General features: G+C 37.1%; 1 protein-coding gene across 5 annotated transcripts in view; it reads right to left on the bottom strand.

The window, feature by feature from the left end:
- The window catches only part of RPS6KA6 (ribosomal protein S6 kinase A6), a 140,444-nt gene that overhangs the window by 51,928 nt on the left and 68,930 nt on the right, over positions 1-19,586 (bottom strand). For all 5 annotated transcript variants that reach the window (XM_012470806.2, XM_064362771.1, XM_064362780.1 and 2 more), the window contains 4 exons: positions 8,129-8,271; positions 5,575-5,645; positions 5,246-5,334; positions 4,381-4,439 (listed from right to left, as the gene is read on the bottom strand). In XM_012470806.2, the coding sequence (XP_012326229.2) occupies positions 4,381-4,439; positions 5,246-5,334; positions 5,575-5,645; positions 8,129-8,271 (362 nt within the window). The remainder of the gene's footprint in view (positions 1-4,380; positions 4,440-5,245; positions 5,335-5,574; positions 5,646-8,128; positions 8,272-19,586) is intronic.

The following is a 19,586-nucleotide window of genomic DNA, read 5'->3' as shown; positions in this document are numbered from 1 at the left end:
ACTAGCTATCAACATTATGACAGGATTAAAATTTCAAATATCAATATAACCTTGAACATAAATGTCATAAATGTTCTATCCAAAATATATAGACCAGCTAGTTGGGTAACAGACAAAAACCAACCATCTGCTGTCAAAAAGAGATCCACAGAATAGCTAAGCACAACTACAGACTTAAAGTCAAGGGATGAAAAAAGGTAGAGCATGCAAATAAAAAAATACAACAGACCAGAACTAGCAATTCTCATATCAGATAAAACAGATTTTAAACCAGCAACAGTAAGAAAAGGCAAAGAAGGGCATTATATAATGATAAGGGTTCATATAAACCAAAAGATTTTATTATCCTAAACATATATGCATCCAACACCAGAGCCATCAGATTCAAAAACAAATAATAATAAACCTAAGAAAAGAGATTGATGGCAATACAATAATAGTGGGGGACTTCAATACCCCCACTAAGTGAGAACACTAGACAGGTCATCAAGGCAAAAGAAACCCTGGACTTAAACTGGACTCTAGACCAAATGGACATTTACAGAATATTCTAACTAACAACTACAGAATATACATTTTTCTCATCTGCACATGTAACACTCTCCAAAACTGACCATAAGGCTAATTTCAATAAACTCAAGAAAATCAAAATCACATCAAGTATCCTACTGGACCACAGCAGAATAAAATTAGAAATCAATACCAATGGGAATTCTCAAAGCTACACAAGTACATAAAAATGAAACAAGTTGCTCATAAATGACTTTTGGGTGAACAACAAAATCAAGGCAAGCATAAAAATATTGAAATGAATGAAAATAGAGACACAGCATAGCAAAATCTCTGAGATACAGCCAAAGTAGTGCTAAGAGGAAAGGTTTTAGTGTTAAATTCCTAAATCAAAAACATAGAAAGATCTCAAATCAATGACCTATTGTTACACTATGTGAAACTAGAATAACAAGAAAAGCCAAACCCAAAGCCAGCAGAAGACAAAAACTAACTAAATCTCATTTAGCTGAACTAAGTGAGATTGAGATTAAAAAAAGATACAAAGGAGCAACAAAACGAGACGCTGGTTCTTCTTTGAAATAATAAACAAAGTTGATAGAACACTAGATGGTTTAACCAAGAAGAAAAGAGAGAAGATTCTACTAAGCACAATCAGAAATGAAAAAGCGTACACATTTCAATGGATACCACAGAAACATAAAAGATAATCAGTGATCAATATGAACATGTATATACATACAAACTAGAAAAACTAAATGATGGATAAATTCCTGGAAACATATGCCTTCCCAAGATTGAACCAGGATGAAACAGAAATCACAAACAGACCAAAGGAGTAGTGAAACTGAGCCAGTAATAAAATATGTTCCATCAAAAAAAGCCATGACCACATAGGCATATAAACAAAATTTTCCAGACATGCAAAGAAGCTGGTGCCAATCTTACTAAAACTGTTCCAAAAATTTGAGAAGCTAATAATCCTTCCTAATTAATTCTACAAAACCAGTATCATCCTGAGAGCAAAATCAGGTAAGGACACAACCAAAAATAAAACTGTCAGCCAGTATCCCTGATGAACATAGATGTAGATACAAAAATTCTCAACAAAATTTTACCAAACCAAATCCAACAGCACATGCAAAAAATAGTTAATCATAATCAAGTTGATTTTATTCTAGGGATGAAATGATGGATCAACATTTACCAATCAACAAATGTAAATCACCACATAAACAAAATTATTAAAAAAAATGTGATCATCTCAATAGATGCAGAAAAAGCATTTGAGACAATTCAACATCACTTGATGATAAAAACCCTCCATATAATAGGCATAGAAGGAACATACTCAAAATAATAAGGACCATACATGACATACGCAAAGCCAACATTAAACCAAATGTGGGAAAGTTGAAAGCATTCCTTTCAAGAACTGAAACAGGTCAAGGATGTCCACTTCTACCACTCCTAGTTAGCAAAGTATCAGAAAGTTCTAGCCAGAACAATCAAGCAAGAGAAAGAAATAAAAGATATCCAAATTGGAAAAGAGGAAATCAAATTATCTCTGTTCATTGATTATATGATATGATACTGAGAAAACCCAGAAGACTCCTCCAAAAGACTCCTAGACTTGATACACAAATTCAGTAATGTTTCAAAAAATAAAATCAACATACAAAAATCAGTAGCTTTTCTATACAACAATGACATTCTAACTGAAAACTAAATGAAGGTTCTCATTAACAATCTCATTAACAATAGTCACAAAATGTAAAATACCTACAAATACATTTAACCAAGAATGTGAAAGAGTTCTACAAGGAGAACTATAAAATACGAATGAAAGAAACTAAATTAAATGGATAAATGGAGAAACATCTCATGCTCATAAATTGGAAGACTCAGTATCATTAAAATGACCATACCAGCCCAGGCACAGTTATGCATGCCAATAATCCCAGCACTTTGGAAAGCTGAGGCAGGAGAATCGCTTGAACCCAGAAGTTCCAGGCCATCCTAGTCAACATAACAAGACCTCATCTTTACAAAAAAAAAAAAAAAAAAAAAAAATTAGCCAGACATAGTGGAATACACCTGTATCCCCAGCTACTCACGAGGCTGAAGAGGGAGGATTGCTTGAGTCTAGAGTCAAAACTGCAGTGTGCTGTGATCATGCCACTGCATTCCAGCCTGGGCAATATAGAGACATGCTGTCTCAAATAAAAAAAAAATGACCATACTGCCCAAAGCAATATATACATTCAATACAATTCTGATAAAACTATGAACATCATTCTTCAGAGAATTAGAAATAACAATCCTAATGTTTACATAGAACCAAAAAACAGACTGAATAGCCAAAGCAACCTTAAGTAAAATTAACAAAGCCAGAGGCATCACATTTCCTAATTTCAAATGATACAAGGCTAGAGTAACTAAAACAGCATAGTACTTGTACAAAAATAGACACATAGATCAATGGAACAAAATAGAGAACCTAGAAATAAAGCTGTATAGCTATAGCCATCTGATTTTCTACAAAATTAACAACAATAAACACTAAAGAGAGAACACTCTATTCAGTAAGTCATATTGGGAAAATTGCCTAGCGACATAAAGAAGAATAAAATTGGACCCTTATCTCTCTTTACAAAAATTAATGCAAGATGGTTTGAAGACTTAAATGTAAGACCTGAAACTGTAAAGGTCCTAGAAGAAAACCTAGGGAAAACTCTTCTGGACATTGGCCTACACAAAGAATTTATGACTAAGACTCCAAAAGCAAATGCAACAAAAACAAAGGAGATAAATAGGACTTAATTAAACTAAAAAGTTCCTGCACAGACAAAGAAATAATCAGTAGAGTAAAATGATGACCTACAGAGTGGGATAAAATATTTGTAAACTATGCCTCTGACAAAAGACTAATATCCAGAATCTACAAGGTACTCAAACAACTCCACAAGTAAAAAAAAAAAAAATGCTCAACATCTAATCATTAGAAAAATGCAAATTAAAACCAAAATGAAATATGATTTTATATCAGTCAGGAGGGCTATTATTAAAAAGTTAGAAAACAACAGATGTTGCCATGAATGTGGGAAAAAATGGGTATGCTTATACACTGTTGGTGGGAATGTAAATTAGTACAAACTCTATGGAAAACCATATGAAGATTTCTCAAAGAACTAATAATCAAAAAAAATCTGACCCAGCAATCTCACTAATAGGTATATACCTAAAAGAAAATAAATCATTATATAAAAAGGACGCCTGCACTTGTATGTCTATCACAGCACTGTTCACAATAGCAAAGTCATGGAATCAACCTAAGTGTCCATCCATAGTTAATTGGATAAAGGGAATGTGGTAAATATACACCAAGGAATACGATGCAGCCATAAGAAAGAACAAGATCATTATCTTTGGAGCAACATAGATGAAAGTGGAGATTATTATCCTATATGAAATAACTCAGAAAACTAAATACCCCATGTTCTCACTTATAAGTAGGAGCTACACAATAGGTACGCATGGACATAAAGATGGAAATAACAGACACTGAGGACTTCAAAAGGGGAGAAGTTAGAAGGGGGTTGAGGGTTGAAAAACTACCTAATGGTCACTATTTGGGTGATGGGTATACTAGAAGTCCAGACTCATCATTATGAAATATATCCATATAAAAAAACCACAAATACACCCCCAGATCTAAATTAAAATTATTTTTTAAGAAAAAGAAAAATAAATACATATGTAAACACTGCACTGATTTGTTATTTAAATTAAAAGCAATGATCCTTTAATTTACAGTGTTGGTCATATTACCATAAAGTTATTCAATAATAAGCTTTCTACTTAACTTACATCCCAGTCAATATTTGCAAAAAACAGATGTCTTTTGATTTCCTCAACTCCTTCTGAACCTATAAAAAAGGAAATGATTTTTTATTGCTATGCGTTTTTTTTGTTTTGTTTTGTTTTTAATCTTGCTCTCTGGCTTCCAGGCTGCTATCTGTAAACAAGAGTACACACATTTCATACATTCTTTGAAATGAAAAGTATATGATTTCTTATCTGGCACTTTATTAGCTGGTACTTTCATTTTACTGTGATAAAAAATAACTAATGTTCATATTGAACTACAAAGAGTATCATGAAATACTAAAGTGTCTCCCAAATCAAATCAAAATAATATTAAATATAATATTTAAAACACATATTTTTTCATTCCTAATTTATCTTATGACCTCATATTTATATGCCAAATTAAAAGGTATAAAGGAATAAAGTGAGTGACACTGAAATTTTCACACAAGGACATAAATAATAGCATCGCATCTGGATGCAGGGAAAGGCTACCAGAAAGGGGTCAAAAAGAAGTAGTTATGTTTCCATAATGTTTACTTTGAAAAATATTGGGAGGGGCAAAATATTTATCTTCTAATATATAAAAGATCACCTGTACAAGGGAGAATTGTATTATTTCAAGAGAAGTAACCCATATTATATACCTAATAATATGTTGAAGTTTTTATTAACTAGACTACTTCATTTCCAACTCCTGGACATAACAGAGTTTACTTCATGTGAAATGCATACACAGAGTGAAAAATTCTATGAATAGATATATAGAAGTAATGTGTTCAAATCAAACAAGAAAACATAAAGATTTAATTATCCTCCCAAAACATGCAGTTACTTCTATAAAAGCTAAGAAAATAAACAATACCCAATCTATTTGCTGGATTCCTCTTGAATAACATCCTTAAAAGACTTTGTGCTTCAGCACTAAGAAATTGAGGCATTCCAAGTTTTGCTCTGAAACAGAGGATTTTAGAAAATTTCACTTAAATTTAGCCACACTTTTGATTTGAGAAATCTCAAAAATAATTTTTAAAAGTGCTTTTACAAGGGTAAATAAAGTCCTGTACATGGTAGAAGGGAACAAGACAGTGAGAAAAATGTTCTTCTGTGTTATTTTAAAAACCACAATAAATTTATCAAAACTGAAAGCAAGAGATTTTTTTCTCAAAAGAAAAACATACTGTTTATACTTACTTTAATATCATATTCATGGTTTCATTTCTGTCTTTACCTTGAAATGGCAGAGTACCAGTAAGCATTTCAAACTAAAAAAATATATATATACATATAATTAGAACACCTTAGAATATATAATAAGATTTTTTAGAAAAAAAAATTGAGACTTCTATATAATAACCAAATTGTAGGATCTACATGATAGTAGGCAAAATGGGACCAGAAAACTAGGTCACTTAAAGAAATACACTTCTGGTACCTCTCTCTCTTTCTCTCTCTCTCTCTCTCTGTCTCTCTCTCTCTGTCTCTCTTTACCTCTCTCTCTCTCTACATATATCTCAACTGATGGTGACCTGTAGCAGGTGAAACCAACAAACTTTTCCTCAGTTCTAATTTGGCTATGTTCTAAAAGCCAAAGCAACTTGCAAATACACACAATGCATTGTCTTTTAAAACAAATATATTCTTTTGAAGCAAATGTTTAATAATAAAGGAAAAGGAAAAATAAGCAGAAAAGTATTTCAAATTCATACATGCCCAAGAAAGATTTAACCATTCTCATTCCCTTCACTGCCCCCAAAACAGGAACCAAAAAAAGAGGTAGAAAAAGCAGAACACACCACCACCACCACCACCCCACAACACACGCCAACAGCTTTAAAAAAGAAACATACGCCTTAGATGTACACAGAACAAGGATGACATTTTCTCAAAGAGAACTGACTGCAGTGTAGCTAACTAAAACATTAAATAACGGTATAAAAAAGACTACGTCTAAAAATAGTGATTATAGTACATTAAAAAGAAGTTTTTATATCTTCAGTATTTAAATCTTAAACTTAGATTTAATAATGGCTTTGGCATTAGTCTTCTACTCATTTAGAATCTAAGTGTGAGTTGCTACTATATATTCAAGTCTCCCCTGTATCTTAATGTCTCCCAAACTCTGCTGTTCAAGCCTTAATCTCTCTCAAACTCCAGCTTTCCTTCCTAAATCTTAAATAATGGTACACCACCAAAGACTGGAGGAGTAGAGGTGGTAACTGCAGGGAAAAAAAGGAAGGATCGTACATGAGACTACATGAGATTCACATCTTCCCTCAAAGAAACTACAGTTTGGGTAGTTAATATATACATATTAAGGTCTCCAAAGGGTTCTGATTCTCTCTCCACTACCCCTCCTAGTTTATCATCACCCAGTGGTGAGTCATTAACCTAGAGTAACCTATGCTACATGTTAAAAATAATGTTTTCCCACTTCCAAAACCAGCTTTCCTCCTCAGCTATCCCTTCTATTAACTTATCACTCTTTCAACCACCCTAAACCTCACAAATTTTACAGGCATTTTTATCTTTGACAATTCATCTCTGTTTAAACTGTGTCATCTAATTTGCTACCAAGGTAGTAACTTCTTACTTTAAAATCTCTATAATCTCTCAAATGTCTTTTAAGACCTTTTTGTCTTCCCATTTCTAGTTTCTTCCATTACAATCCACTTATATAATGCTGTCAAGGCTAATCTTCCTAAAATACAATTTTCTGTAATTTCCATCCTGTTTAAGAATGTAAAAGTTTCCTCCTACCCAGAGAAGCATGTATAAATGTTTACAGGTTTATAGCTTCACTTCCTCCACCTTTGCCCTCTTTCTCCACTACTCTAGTCAAACCGGTTCTCCAAGTCTTTGCTAATATTATCACAATACTCTCCTTCTTGACACACAACTATTTAAATTTTATCCATCCTTCGGGCTTAAGTTCCACCACTTCCAGCTTGCCTACTCAGCTTACATTACATCTTCCCTGAACTCCTAAGGTACTTCTTGAGAGTTTATTTAGCTACTCCAATTGAAAAAAGACCAAATATTGTACTTAGAATTAGTCCCTATCCCACAGACCTCCCAATATGTCAGGCTTATAACAGGCACTTAACATGCTGATTTGTCATATGGTGTGCTACTCAGTGATAAATGAGTAAAATGGATCAGACCTCAAAAACAAATTGTATCTAATTCAATAGCTATATACCTATCACCCTACTGACTACTACAAATTCTATGCTTAATCCCTTCATATCAAATTAGTCTGCATTAAGCATCTACTGAAATGCTCACTATGCTTGGTACTATGGGAGTTGGAAAGTAGTATAAGACATGATTTGTCTCCACAACAGGTTTATAACCTTTCTAGGGCATGCATGAAACAATTTGACAATAAGACACTATATGGCAAGGTGCTAAATTCTGTAACATTCAATTAAAATACCATATAACTGATAGACTCATCATTCTGAAATATGGAATCTGACAGACCTTTTAATAAGTATCAAAATATGAATAGTTTATAGTAAAAATGCTGCCATTTACCTTTTTACTGGCAAATTTAAAAGAAATCAGAACACCAAAACTTTAATTTTTATTGTATAACAGCTAGCCAATCACAAGGTTTTGGATGTTAATTATGAATTATCAGAACCCCTTTCTGACCTGAAAAATCCCAAAATTTGAAATAAAATAAAATTATAAGTAATATCAATCACAGGTTGGCATAATTAAAACAAATAATGCTACTTACCATAAGAACACCATATGACCACCAATCAGCACTCTGGGAATGGCCTCTCCTATTTACTACTTCAGGAGCCATATACTCTACTGTACCACAAAATGAGTAAGCCTTCTTTTCTTGATCTACTGACTCCTTGCTGAGTCCAAAATCTATAATAACAGTATTACCAAAAAATGTGTCTGAAAAACTTCAGAAAACAGAAAACATCAAAAACAACAAAACAACAAAATAATGTATTAAACGTTACAATTATTTATGGATGACCTACAGTTACTCTTAAGAAAGTTCCTATGAGATCAATAAGAGAAAGCAGCCTGTATTTCATAACAATACTCTTTAAGGTCATTTAAAGATTGTTCCATTAAATCTCATCTTCAAAATACATGCTTTCAGGTCTGCACTACAGTATCATAGAAATATTTTGAGGGAACAACAAGTAAATAAAAGCTGCCATAATGACCTAAGTTTTAAAACAGACTAAGACAAAACAGAAATAGTAACTTATACTTTTAAAAATATTGAAAAAGCAAATTTTGCTTTGGCTTTGGTGAGCTCCCATTTTTGTTTAAAGCCTTCAAAGAGCTAAAAATATCAATATATAAAAATCAATCTTATTTCTTGGTATTAGTAATGAACAGCTGGAAGGTGAAATTTTTAAAGTACCATTAATAATACCACCAAAAATATCAAACATGAAATCCACAGGTATAAATATACAAATACAGCTATAAAATATATATGTAAGAATTATATGCTGACAACTGGAAACATTGATGAAAGAAATCAAAGTAGACCTAAATAAATGTGAAGTATACCATGTTCATGAATTGGAATATTTAATGTTGTTAATAGGTCAATTCTCCCAAAACTGAGATACCAATTCAATGAAACTTCAATAAAATCCCAGCAAAATTTCTTCTGTAGAAATAAATAAGCTGATTCTACAATTTGTATAAAAAAAAGCCAAGAAAATAAAATAGCCCAAACAATTTTGAAAAGCAAGAAAAAAGTTGAAGGATTTATATTTCATCTGACTTCAACACCTACTATAAAGTTACATTAATCAAGACAATGGGGTACCGGAAAAAGGTTAGACATATATATCAAAGTAAAAGAAATGTGTCCAATAATAGACTGACAGATGGAGTTAGTTCTGCTATAATGCTTCTTTTGAAAATGCAAATTTGTTCTAATGCAATTGATATCTTAGCAAACAATCTAAGTATAACAGGAATTTCACACTGGTTTATGGGTGATTTTGTCTGCAGGAAATGTTAGGTGAGCACAGAAAACTGCACTAGCTGAGCTTAGCAAAGTATAAATACATAAAATGCACACATGTACACACCTCAATCATCTATCAGCTACTTCACTGTATTTGTTATGAGCCACTCCTGTCTACTTCCAGTGTTAAAATTTTCCTTCCAATTCCAGATAATCTAACTTCCACTACAGCATTATAACTTACAAACTGTAACTTTTCTTACAGCTACATCCACAAGCAAACTTTAGATCTTTTTCAAGGTAAGGAACCATATTTATTGCAGTCTTTATGTATTTTGTAATCATTTAGAACATGTAAAACAATGCTACCACTTTTACTTTCTTTTCTTTTGCATATCACTCATTAAACATTTTAAAGTTATGCCCCTTGTCTCACTTTCCCTGTAAGTTCTGTGGTTTATATACTATGCATTTATGCATGCTGTAGTGATTTAGATCACATATGTCACATTATAAAAGAACTGGCTCTACACTGTCACTTAATTTCTGGCAAAGGTGCAAAAGCAATTCCATGGAGAAAAAGCAGTCTTTTTACCAAATGGTACAAGAACAAGTAGGACAGAGATATAGAAAAGTTCATCCTCATATCATAAATAAATAAAATGGATCGTAAACCATGTAAAACCTAGAACTGTAAAATTTACAAAAAAAATATTTGCGATCTTGGGTTAGACAAGGAATTCTTAGATACATCAAACATATAATCCATAAAAGAAAAATAATGATAAACTGGACATCATTAAAAGAAATAAAACTGTTCTTCAGAAAACAGCATTAAGAAAATGAAAAAGAGATGGCCGGTTAGGAGCAGCTCAGGACTGCAGTTCCCAGTGAAAGCGCATAGGGTGAGTGGACGCCACATTTCCAGACGGATTGTTATTGCCCACAGACCAGGAGATTCCCAGGCAGAGGAGGCCCATGGGTCGCCAGCGCGGCTGTGTTGGCCGGCACGGCTGTTTTGCTGGCGCCCCGGCGTGGCGGTTCCCAGTGCAGAATAAACGGGACTGGGACCCCACTTAGCCAGCAAGAGGAGCTGAAACAGGGAGCCAGGCCAGGAGATTCTCGGGCAAAAAAGTGCAACAAATCTCAGAGCTGCTGTTTCAGCCAGTGCAGTGGGTTGCCGCACAGGAAATCACACAGATCCCGGCATCTTTTCAACAGGCAACCAGAACACCTGGGGGAGAGCCTAACAATCAACTGAAAAACAAAAGGTGATCAGGCCTGGCTGGTCCCATCACCAGAAAAACAAAAACAAAAAGCAGCAATTGGAAACGCGCTGAGTTGAGAGTTTCACAGCAAGCACAGCTGAACCCAGGATGGTACAGCTCTGTAGGGGAGGGGCGTCCGCCATTACGGAGGCACTCCACCACTACGGAGGCATTCCGCCATTGCTGAGGCAGCCTGCTGTTGCCGAGGCAACCCGCCATTACAGAGAGAGTCCGTCATTACAGAGGCGGACCACCATTGCTGAGGAAGTTCTAACTACACCCATATAAACAGGACTGCAGGGAAGATCACACGGCAGCTGGGCGGAGACCACAGCAGCTCAGCGCAGCCTCTGCAGGCAGAGAGTGATGAGGTTGCCTCCTTGTCGGGCAGGGCAGCCCTGAAGAAAAAAAAAAGGCAGCAGCACAGCGGAAACTTATAAATAAAGCCCTAACTCCACGGGACAGAACACTTGGGAAAAAAAAGGGGTGTATGAGTTCTGCTGCAGCAGACTTAAACATACCTGCCCAGCAGCTCTGAATGAAAAACGGAGCTCACAGCTCAGCACTTGAGCTACTATAAAGGACAGACTGTCTCCTCAAGCAGCTCCCTGACCTCCGTATATCCAAAGGGTCACCTCATAAAGGAGAGCTCAGACTGACATTTGGCAGGTAACCTTCTGGGACAAAGCAGAAGAAGAAACTGGTAGCAACCTATACAGTTCGGCAGCTGCTGCAATTGATCCTGCGGCAAGCAGGGCCTGGAGTGGACCTCAGCAGTCCTACAGCTGAGGGGCCAGACTGTTAGAAGGAAAACTAAGAAACAGAAATAACTTCATCATCAACAAACAAGACATCCACTCAGAGACCCAATCAGAAAGTCAGCAACTACAAAGTAGACAGGTGGATAAATCCACAAAGATGGGAAGAAACCAGTGCAAAAACGATGAAAACACCCGAAATGAGAACACCTCTCCTCCTACAAGGAATCACAACTTCTCACCAGCAAGGGAACAAGACTGGATGGAGAATGAGTGTGATGAAATGGCAGAATCAGGCTTCAGAAGATGGGTAATAAGAAACTTCCGTGAGCTAAAAGAACATGTTCTAACCCAATGCAAAGAAACTAAGAACTTTGAAAAGAGATTTGACGAAATGATAACAAGAATGGACAACTTAGAGAGAAATATAAGTGAATTGATGGAGCTGAAAAGTACTCCACGAGAACTTCGCGAAGCATGCACAAGTTTCAACAGCCGAACTGACCAAACAGAAGAAAGGATATCAGAGGTTGAAGATCAACTCAGTGAAATAAAACAAGAAGGCAAGATTAGAGAAAACAGGGTAAAAAGGAATGAACAAAGTCAACAAGAAATATGGGACTATGTGAAAAGACCTAATCTACGTTTGATAGGTGTACCTGAATGTGACAAAGAGAATGAATCCAAGCTGGAAAATGCTCTTCAGGACATTATCCAGGAAAACTTCCCCAACCTAGCAAGGCAGGCCAATATTCAGGTCCAGGAAATACAGAGAACAGCACAAAGATATTCCTCAAGAAAAGCAACCCCAAGGCACATAATCGTCAGATTCACCAGGGTTGAAATGAAGGAGAAAATGCTAAGGGCAGCCAGAGAGAAAGGTCGGGTTACCCGCAAAGGGAAGCCCATCAGACTCACAGCAGATCTCTCAGCAGAAACCCTACAAGCCAGAAGAGAGTGGGGGCCGATATTCAACATCCTTAAAGAAAAGAACTTTCAACCCAGAATTTCATATCCAGCCAAACTAAGCTTCATAAGTGAAGGAAAAATAAAATCCTTTGTGAACAAGCAAGTACTCAGAGATTTCATCACCACCAGACCTGCTTTACAGGAGCTCCTGAAAGAGGCATTACACATAAAAAAGAACAACCAGTACCAATCACTCCAAAAACATACCAAATGGTAAAGAGCATCAATACAATGAAGAATCTGCATGAACTAAAGGGGAAAACAGCAAGCTACCATAAAAATGGCAGTATCAAATTCACATATAAAAATATTAGCCCTGAACATAAATGAACTAAATGCCCCAATCAAGAGAAACAGACTGGCAAATTGGATAAAAAGCCAAAACCCATCGGTGTGCTGTATCCAGGAAACCCATCTCACATGCAAGGATACATAAAGGTTCAAAATAAAGGGACGGAGGAAGATTTACCAAGCAAATGGAGAGCAAAAAAAAGCAGGAGTCGCAATTCTCATCTCTGATAAAATATACTTTAAAGCAACAAAGATCAAAAGAGACACATAAGGACATTACATAATGGTAAAAGGATCGATGCAACAAGAAGGGCTAACGATCCTAAATATATATGCAGTCAATACAGGAGCACCCAGATACATAAGGCAAGTTCTTAATGACTTACAAAGAGACTTAGACTCCCACACAATAATAGTGGGAGACTTTAACACCACATTGACAATATTTGAAAGATCAACAAGACAGAAAATTAACAAGGATATCCAGGACTTGAACTCAGATCTGGACCAAGCAAACCTAATAGACATTTACAGAACTCTCCACCGCAAATCCACAGAATACACATTCTTCTCAGCACCACATCACACCTACTCTAAAATTGACCACATAATTGGAAGTAAATCACTCCTCAGCAAATGCAAAAGAACAGAAACCATAACAAACAGTCTCTCAGACAACAGTGCAATCAAGTTAGAACTCAGAATTCAGAAACCAATCCAGAACCGCACAGCTTCATAGAAACTAAACAACTTTCTCTTGAATGTGGACTGGATAAACAATGAAATGAAGGCAGAAATAAAGATGTTCTTTGAAACCAACGAGGATGAAGACACAACATACCAGAATCTCTGAAACACATTTAAAGCAGTCTCTAGAGGAAAATATATAGCAATAAGTGCCCACATGAGAATAAAGGACAGATCTAAAATTGACACCCTATTGGCAAAATTGAAAGAGCTAGTGGAGCAAGATCAAAAAAACTCAAAATCTAACAGAAGACAAGAAATAACTAAGGTCAGAGCAGAACTGAAGGAGATAGAGACACGAAAAACACTTCAAAAAATCAATAAATCCAGGAGCTGGTTTTTTGAAAAGATCAACAAAATAGACAGACCACTAGCCAGACTAATAAAAAAGAAAAGAGAGAATAACCAAACAGATGCAATAAAAAATGATAAAGGGGATATCACCCCAGATTCCACAGAAATTCAAACCATCATCAGAGATTACTACAAACAACTCTATGCACATAAACTAGGAAACCTGGAAGAAGTGGATAAATTCCTGGACAGTTGCCTCCTCCCAAGCCTAAACCAGGAAGAAGTCGAAACCCTGAATAGACTAATAACAAGGTCTGAAGTCGAGGCAGCAATTAAGAGCCTACCACCCAAAAAAAGCCCAGGTCCAGATGGGTTCACAGCCGAATTCTACCAGACATACAAAGAGGAACTGGTACCATTCCTACTGAAACTATTTCAAATAATCCAAAAAGAAGGAATCCTTCCCAAATCATTTTATGAGACCAACATCATCCTGATATCAAAACCCGGCAGAGACTCAACAAGAAAAGAAAACTACAGGCCAATATCCATGATAAACATAGATGCAAAAATCTTCAATAAAATACTGGCAAGCCGATTGCAACAGCAGATCAAAAAGCTTATCCACCATGATCAAGTAGGATTCATCCCAGGGATGCAAGGCTGGTTCAACATACGCAAGTCTATAAACGTAATTCACCACATAAACAGAACCAAAGACAAAAACCACATGATTATACCAATTGATGCAGAGAAGGCCTTCGACAAAATTCAACAGCCCTTTATGCTAAAAACTCTCAATAAACTAGGTATTGACAGAACATATTACAAAATAATGAAAGTTGTTTATGACAAACCAACAGCCAATATTATACTGAATGGGCAAAAACTGGAAGCATTCCCTTTGAAATCTGGCACTACACAAGGATGCCCTCTTTCACTACTCCTATTCAATATAGTACTGGAAGTTCTAGCCAGAGCAATCAGGCAAGAAAAAGAAAGAAAGGGTATTCGAATAGGAAAGGAGGAAGTCAAATTGTCTCTATTTGCAGACAACAGGATTGTCTATCTAGAAGAACCCATCATGTCAGTCCAAAATCTCCTGAAACTGGTAAGCAAATTCAGCAAAGTCTCAGGATACAAAATGAATGTGCAAAAATCACAAGCATTCCTATACACCAATAACAGACTTAAAGAGAGCCAAATCAAGAATGAACTGCCATTCATAATTGTTACAAACAGAATAAAATACCTAGGAATACAACTAACAAGGAATGTAAAGGGCCTCTTCAAGGAGAACTACAAACCACTGCTCAACGAAATAAGAGAGGACACAAACAGATGGAGAAACATTCCATGTTCATGGTTAGGAAGAATCAATATCCTGAAAATGGCCATACTGCCCAAAGTAATTTACAGATTCAACGCTATCCCCATCAAGCTACCAATAACCTTCTTCACAGAACTGGAAAAAACCACCTTAAACTTCATATGGAACCAAAAGAGAGCCCGCATAGCCAAGTCAATTCTAAGCAAAAAGAACAAAGTGGGAGGCATCACACTACCAGACATCAAACTGTACTACAAGGCTACATCAATCAAAACCATATGGTACTGGTACCAAAACAGAGATATACACCAATGGAACAGAACAGAGGCCTCGGAGGCAACACAGCATGTCTACAACCATCCGATCTTTGAAAAACCTGACAAAAACAAGCAATCAGGAAAGGATTCCCTGTTTAATAAGTGGTGTTGGGAAAACTGGCTAGCCATATGCAGAAAGCAGAAGCTGGACCCCTTCCTGACACCTTACATTAAAATTAACTCCAGATGGATTAAACACTTAAATGTAAGACCTAACACCATAAAAACCATAAAAGAAAATCTAGGCAAAACCGTTCAGGACATAGGCATAGGCAAGGACTTCATGACCAAAACACCAAAAGCATTGGTAACAAAAGCCAAAATAGACAAATGGGACCTAATCAAACTCCACAGCTTCTGCACGGCAAAAGAAACAGTCATTAGAGTGAATTGGCAACCAACAGAATGGGAAAAAATTTTTGCAGCTTACCCATCTGACAAAAGGCTGATATCCAGAATTTACAAAGAACTAAAATAGATTTACAAGAAAAAAACAAACAAGCCCATTCAAAAGTGGGCGAAGGATATGAACAGATACTTTACAAAAGAAGACATACATAAGACCAACAAACATATGAAAACATGTTCATCATTACTGGTCATTAGAGAAATGCAAATCAAAACTACATTGAGATACCATCTCAAGCCAGTTAGAATGGCAATCATTAAAAAATCTGGAGACAACAGATGCTGGAGAGGATGTGGAGAAATAGGAACACTTTTACACTGTTGGTGGGAGTGTAAATTAGTTCAACCATTGTGGAAGACAGTGTGGCGATTCCTCAAGGACCTAGAAATAGAAATTCCATTTGATCCAGCAATCCCATTACTGGGTATATATATCCAAAGGATTATAAATCGTTCTACTATAAGGACACATGCACACGAATGTTCATTGCAGCACAGTTTACAATAGCAAAGACCTGGAACCAACCCAAATGCCCATAGATGATAGACTGGACAGGGAAAATGTGGCACATATACACCATGGAATATTTTGCAGCCATCAAAAACGATGAGTTCACGTCCTTTGTAGGGACGTGGATGAACCTGGAAACCATCATTCTCAGCAGACTGACACAAGAACACAAAATCAAACACCTCATGTTTTCACTCATAGGCGGGTGTTGAACAATGAGAACACATGGACACAGGGAGGGGAGCACTATACACTGTGGTCTGTTGGGGGGAAATAGGGGAGGGACGGCGGGGGGTGGGGAGTTGGGGAGAGATAGCATGGGGGGAAACGCCACATATAGGTGAAGGGGAGGACGGCAGCAAATCACACTGCCAAGTATGCACCTATGCAGCAATCTTGCATGTTCTTCACATGTACCCCAAAACCTAAAATGCAATAAAAAAAAAATAAAAATAAAGGAAAAAAAAAGAAAAATGAGTATAAATATATTTACCTTTAACACCCTTTGGATTAGCTCATGTTATTACATGCATATAATCATACATATTAATTTTGATGTATAGAATCTTTTATTAAAGATACGACTCAAGAAAAAGAAAAGAAAATGAAAAAGAAGCTGCAGGAGGAGAGAATGAAGTAAGATGGCAAAATAGAAGCCTATACCATTTGTAGCTTCTGTAGGAACACCAAAATTTAAGAACTACCTGCATGTAGAAAAGCATCATCACAAGAATAAAAAATCAGGTCAGTAATCACAGTACTTAGTTTTAACTTCATATCGCTTAAAGAGGCATTGAAGAAAGTAGAAGAGACAGTCATGGATCACTGATGACACCTCTTCCCCATGCCCCAGCAGTGGCCATGCAGCGAGGAGAGCCCCTGCAGATAGGGGAGGGAAAGCTCAGCAACTGGGAGATTTTACATTGAATTCAGTGCTGCCCTGTTACAGCAGAGAGCAAAGTCATGCTGGGCTCTTCCAGCACCCACATATGAAAGAAGCTTTTGTTATTATGTATTATTATTTTTTTGAGATGGAGTCTTGCTCACTGCAACCTCTGCCTCCTGGGTTCAAGTGATTCTCCTGCCTCAGCCTCCTGAGTAGCTGGGATTACAGATGCCCAACCACCATGCCTGGCTAATATTTTTGTTATTTTTAGTAGAAGCAGGGTTTTATCATGTTGGTCAGTCTGATCTTGAACTCCTGACCTCAGGTGATCCATCCACCTTGGGCTCCTAAAGTGCTGAGATTACAGGCATGAACCATTGTGCCCAGCCGGCAGAAGGTTTTGGACAAGAACTAGCCAGAGGGGAATTGCCCATCCCAGTCATCTAAATTTGAATTCCCTTGCCATCTTGGGCCAAAGTGATCTGGGGTCCTAGGTAAACTTATAAGGCAGTCTAAGATGCAAACCCTACAATTCCTAGGCAACAATTAGTGTTGAACTGGAATTATAGCCAGTGGACTAAGGTGGCATGTGACCTAGGAAGATTCCAGCAGAATGGCTAAGGGACTACTTGTGCCACTATTCCCTCAACCTCAGATGGCACAGCAACAAACGTGACTTCTTCCTTCTGCTTAAGAAAGAAGGAACAAAAAGTAAAAGGACTTTATCTTACATCTTGGATATCAGCTCAGCCATAGTAGGATAGGATAGTGGGCAGAGTTGTGAGGTTCCCATTTTAGGCCCTAGCTCATGGATGACATTTCTAGACACAACCTGGGCCAAAAGGAAACCCACTGTCTTGAGGAGAAGAACCCAATCCTGCCAGGATTCATTGCCTGCTGATTAAAGAGCTCTTGGGCCATGAATAACCAGCAGCAGCAATATACTGAGGTAGTACAGCATGGGCCTTGGGCTCTGAGACATGCTGGCTTCAGGTGTGACCCAACAAATTGAGAGCTGTGGTAGCTACAGAAAAATACTCCATCTGTTTGAGAAAAGCAGATGGAAAGGTAAAGGGGACTGCCTTGCACCTTAGGTACCAGCTTGGCCACAGTGGGATAGACCAACAGGCAGGCTCTTGAGGTCTCTGAGTCTAGGCCTAGGCTCTTGGATATGATTTCTGGTCCTGCTCCTGGAGGATAGGGGAGCCCAGTGCTCTGAAGAGTGAGTTCCCAGTCTGGCAACATTCACCACAAGTTGACTGAAGAGCTGTTGGGCTTTAAGTGAACATTGCCAGTGGCTTGGCAGAATCCCTACTATGGGCTGCTGGTGCTGATGGCTACAGGGAGAGGCTCTTCCACCTGCAGATAGTGGAGGAAAGTGCAACAAAGATTCTGGATTATGGTCTGAGCGCCAGCTTACTGCAGTAGAATAGAATATCAGGTAAATTTCTTAGGTATTTGATTCTAATCCTTGGCTCCCAAACAGCATGTCTATTCCTGCCCAGGGCCAGGGGGAACTCATTGCCTTGAAAGGAAGGACACAAACCTGTCTGGCTTTACCATCTGCTGAGTGTAGAGCACTAGGGCCTTGAGTGAACATAGGTTTCAGCCAGGTAGTAGTTATAATGAGCTATGGGTGAGACCCAGTGTCGTGCTGACTTCCGGTTTGATTCGGTACAGTCTGAGTGGTGGTGGCCATCGAGGTGATTGCATAACCACATCCCCATTCCAAGTGGCTCAGCATAGAAATAGACTCCATGTGTATGGGAGAAAATAAGGGAAAAGAACGAGGTTCTCTGACTGGTAATACAGAGAATTCTTCCAAAATTTATCCAAGACCACCAATGTGGTACCTCTAGAAGCCTATAAAACCACAGTATTATTGGGCTTGGGGTTCAAGTCCCAGCGAATACCTGTAAAGTCTTCCCAAGAAGGACAGGTACAAACAAGCCCAGAGTGCAAAGACCAAAATATAAATCTAACTAATCAATGGCCATATGCTGCCAAGCATCTACAAGCAGCAAGACCATCCAGGAAAACATGACCTCACTAAATGAACTAAATAAATAAGGAGGCAGGAACCCATTCTGGAGAAGCAGAGACAGATATGCAGGCTTTCAGACAGATAATTCAAAATAGCTGTGTTGAAGAAACTCAATGAAACTAAAGATAACAAAGAGAAGGAATTTAGAATTCTATCTGATAACTTTAATAAACAGATTAAAATAATTAAAAAGAATCAAGTAGAAATTCTAGAGTTGAAAAATGCAATGGACATTTTGAAGAAAGCATGATAGTATCTTAATAGAAGAACTGATCAAGGAGTGAAAATAATTTGTGAGGTTGAAGACAGGCTATTTGAAAATATGCAGAGGAGACAAAATTAAAAAAATAAATAAAGCATGACTACAAGTCCTAGAATATAGCCTAAGAGGGGCAAATCTAAGAGCTACTGGTCTTG

Source organism: Aotus nancymaae, unplaced genomic scaffold, assembly GCF_030222135.1.
Source record: "Aotus nancymaae isolate 86718 unplaced genomic scaffold, 86718_ANA_hifiasm-v0.15.2.pri h1tg000004l, whole genome shotgun sequence".
Lineage (NCBI taxonomy): Eukaryota > Metazoa > Chordata > Mammalia > Primates > Aotidae > Aotus > Aotus nancymaae.
The sequence above is the reverse complement of the archived record's forward strand: the minus strand, read 5'-3'. Positions and strand labels throughout refer to the sequence as shown.